We start from the raw sequence: 2,182 nt of genomic DNA on the forward strand, positions 1-2,182 counted from the left end.
GAGTGGCCGGTGTGTCCCTGCCCCTTCCCAGGACCCTGCAGGGGAAGAGATGCAGGACCCAAAGATCACTCTGGGGGGCAAAACCCTGGTGGGAAACCAAGCTGGGGCACCCTTGAGGAAGGTTTGGAGTTGGGTGTGAGCGCTTTCAGGTGGACAGAGCCGGACCCTGGGTGAGTCCAGCAATCGCTGCAGGAGGGCAGCGAGCCCTCTCCCCCAACAGGCTCCCCACCTTCCTGCAAAGTGGGATAGAGCAGCACCTCTTCCCCAAAACCCCTCCACGCTACCTGCTCCAGAAGAGATGGGGTGCCGCATGGATGCAGCCAGCTCCCACCAGGAAAGGCCACATGCTCTCCCCAGCTCACAAGCCCCGCTTCCCCTCTCCTCCCGCCAGCAATAAATCCCCCCCTGCCTCTCCGCTTACCCTCCCCAAGAGACCAGACCGGGAGCAATCTGTGCTGGCTGGGGTTTTATTATTTATTAATCCAAACTTACAAAAAAACCCAAACCCAAACAGAAGCATTTTCACACCCTGTCAAGGTCGGGGGGAAGGAAGGGAAAAGGCGGCTATGGTTATAAAACGGCACCCGGGGGCAAAGGAAGAGGCCACGCTCTGCCCTGGTTACGCAAGGCTGCGAGGGGGAGGGAAAGGAGATGGGATTTAAGACACTCTTGGCACAACACCACGGATGATCAGCAAAACGAGGGGGGAGAAATCAAGTAGCTGCCCAGGCTTGCCTGCAGCCAAGAGCAGGCAGAGCAGGCTCCGCCGCAGCAGCAGGGCCCAGGAGCTCCACGGCCACTTCCCAGCGCCCACCGCGGCCGCACTAGCCCCTCAGCACAGGGAAGGCAGGTAAGCGGCTGCTGGTCCAGTTTAATTGCAGTGGGGCTGAGGCAGATGCCAAGGCAGGTTTGAAAGCTGAAATGGATGCACCCGGCTGGCAGAGAGGAGCTGGAGGAGGGGGGAAAGGAAGGGGGGCCAGGACCGGGAGAGGCCTGGCAGGCAGAGGCATAAGCTGGAATTGCTCCCAGCTGTTCCACAGCAGGGGAGCATCAGTCGGTGGCCTGCCGACCACCATAAGGCAGGTTTCCCAACACTGAACTCTTGACTAGCCAGCCAGCAGCCCCAATGGGCCAGAGCTGGGCTACATGGGAGGCCAGCAAACATCAGCCCCCAGCTGCTGGTTAGCTGCTGGAGCGCACCATTTACAGCACAAGAGCCACAGTCCTGATGTCTTCTCCTCCCCCAGAGCCCCGGGAAGCAAGCTTATGACACGTGGGTTCATCACAAGTAATTCACCCCTCCTCTTGGGGCACGTGCCGCGGTGGTCTGGCTCCAGCCACTGCCTCCACACCAAAGAAAAGGGAGGGAGAACGTCACTGCGTCAGCCGGATGCAGAGCCAGGAGCAAGGATGCACTGGCAGGGAAGAAAGCCGTCCCTGGGCTACCTGCAGCTGAGCAGCAGTCTTAAGAGGGGATAAAACAACTGGATCAGCTTTTATTCAGCTCACTCATCTAAAGAGACGTGTAAACAAGAAGCGACAAGGAACTGGTGGGACGTGGCACGCACACCCCGTGTCACACAGCGCTTGGGCAGAGGCTGAGCTAGCTGAAAGAGCAGACATCTGCACTCCCCCCTGCCTGGCGGTGGGGGGAGAGATGCCAGCCAAGCCTCCTGGAGAGATGGGGATCTTGACAGATTGTTTTTATTGATTTTTTTTTTTTTCTTTTTTTGAAGCTGTAGTATCAGCATTTGCTGGTGTTGCGATCCCCAGAGGCATGCTGCATTGTTGCTACAGCGCAGCCCTTGGGCTGGGCGGGATGGTCCGACAGGCCAGCAGCCAGCTGGCGTGCCCAGTTTGTTGTGGAAGAGGTCACCTGTTCCTGGTTCTTTGTAAACCTGAGCTGTTTCTTCCCCGGTCCCCCAACTCCCCCAGCAGTCATTGCGGAGGAAGAGGGATGCCCCGTGGGTCAGTGACTTGACCCTCTTGCAGGTTCTTGACGAGCTGAGCCAGCCAGCGCTTTGTGGTGGTGTCATCCTTCAGGACCTGGGCAAAGGTGGTGTCCTTCAGTTGGTCAGGAAGGCACTGCCTGAGAGCTTCACGTGCCCTACATCAAGAGACAAGAAACAGGGCCCAACAAATAAACTCACAGGGGCAAGAGGGGAGCAACCACCACCAGGGA

The 2,182-nt window shown here is 58.3% G+C and overlaps 1 protein-coding gene across 1 annotated transcript in view; it reads right to left on the reverse strand.

Moving 5' to 3' along the window:
* Positions 1–1,725: 1,725 nt before the first annotated feature.
* Positions 1,726–2,182, reverse strand: part of RQCD1 (RCD1 required for cell differentiation1 homolog (S. pombe)) — a gene marked incomplete at its 5' end in the record, with an annotated part of 8,955 nt that continues 8,498 nt past the window's right edge. The window contains one exon of the mRNA XM_010289739.1: positions 1,726–2,107. Coding sequence (XP_010288041.1) covers positions 1,939–2,107 — 169 coding nt within the window. The remainder of the gene's footprint in view (positions 2,108–2,182) is intronic.

The sequence above is a fragment of the Phaethon lepturus genome, unplaced genomic scaffold, assembly GCF_000687285.1.
Source record: "Phaethon lepturus isolate BGI_N335 unplaced genomic scaffold, ASM68728v1 scaffold44586, whole genome shotgun sequence".
In the NCBI taxonomy this organism is placed as follows: Eukaryota; Metazoa; Chordata; class Aves; order Phaethontiformes; family Phaethontidae; genus Phaethon; species Phaethon lepturus.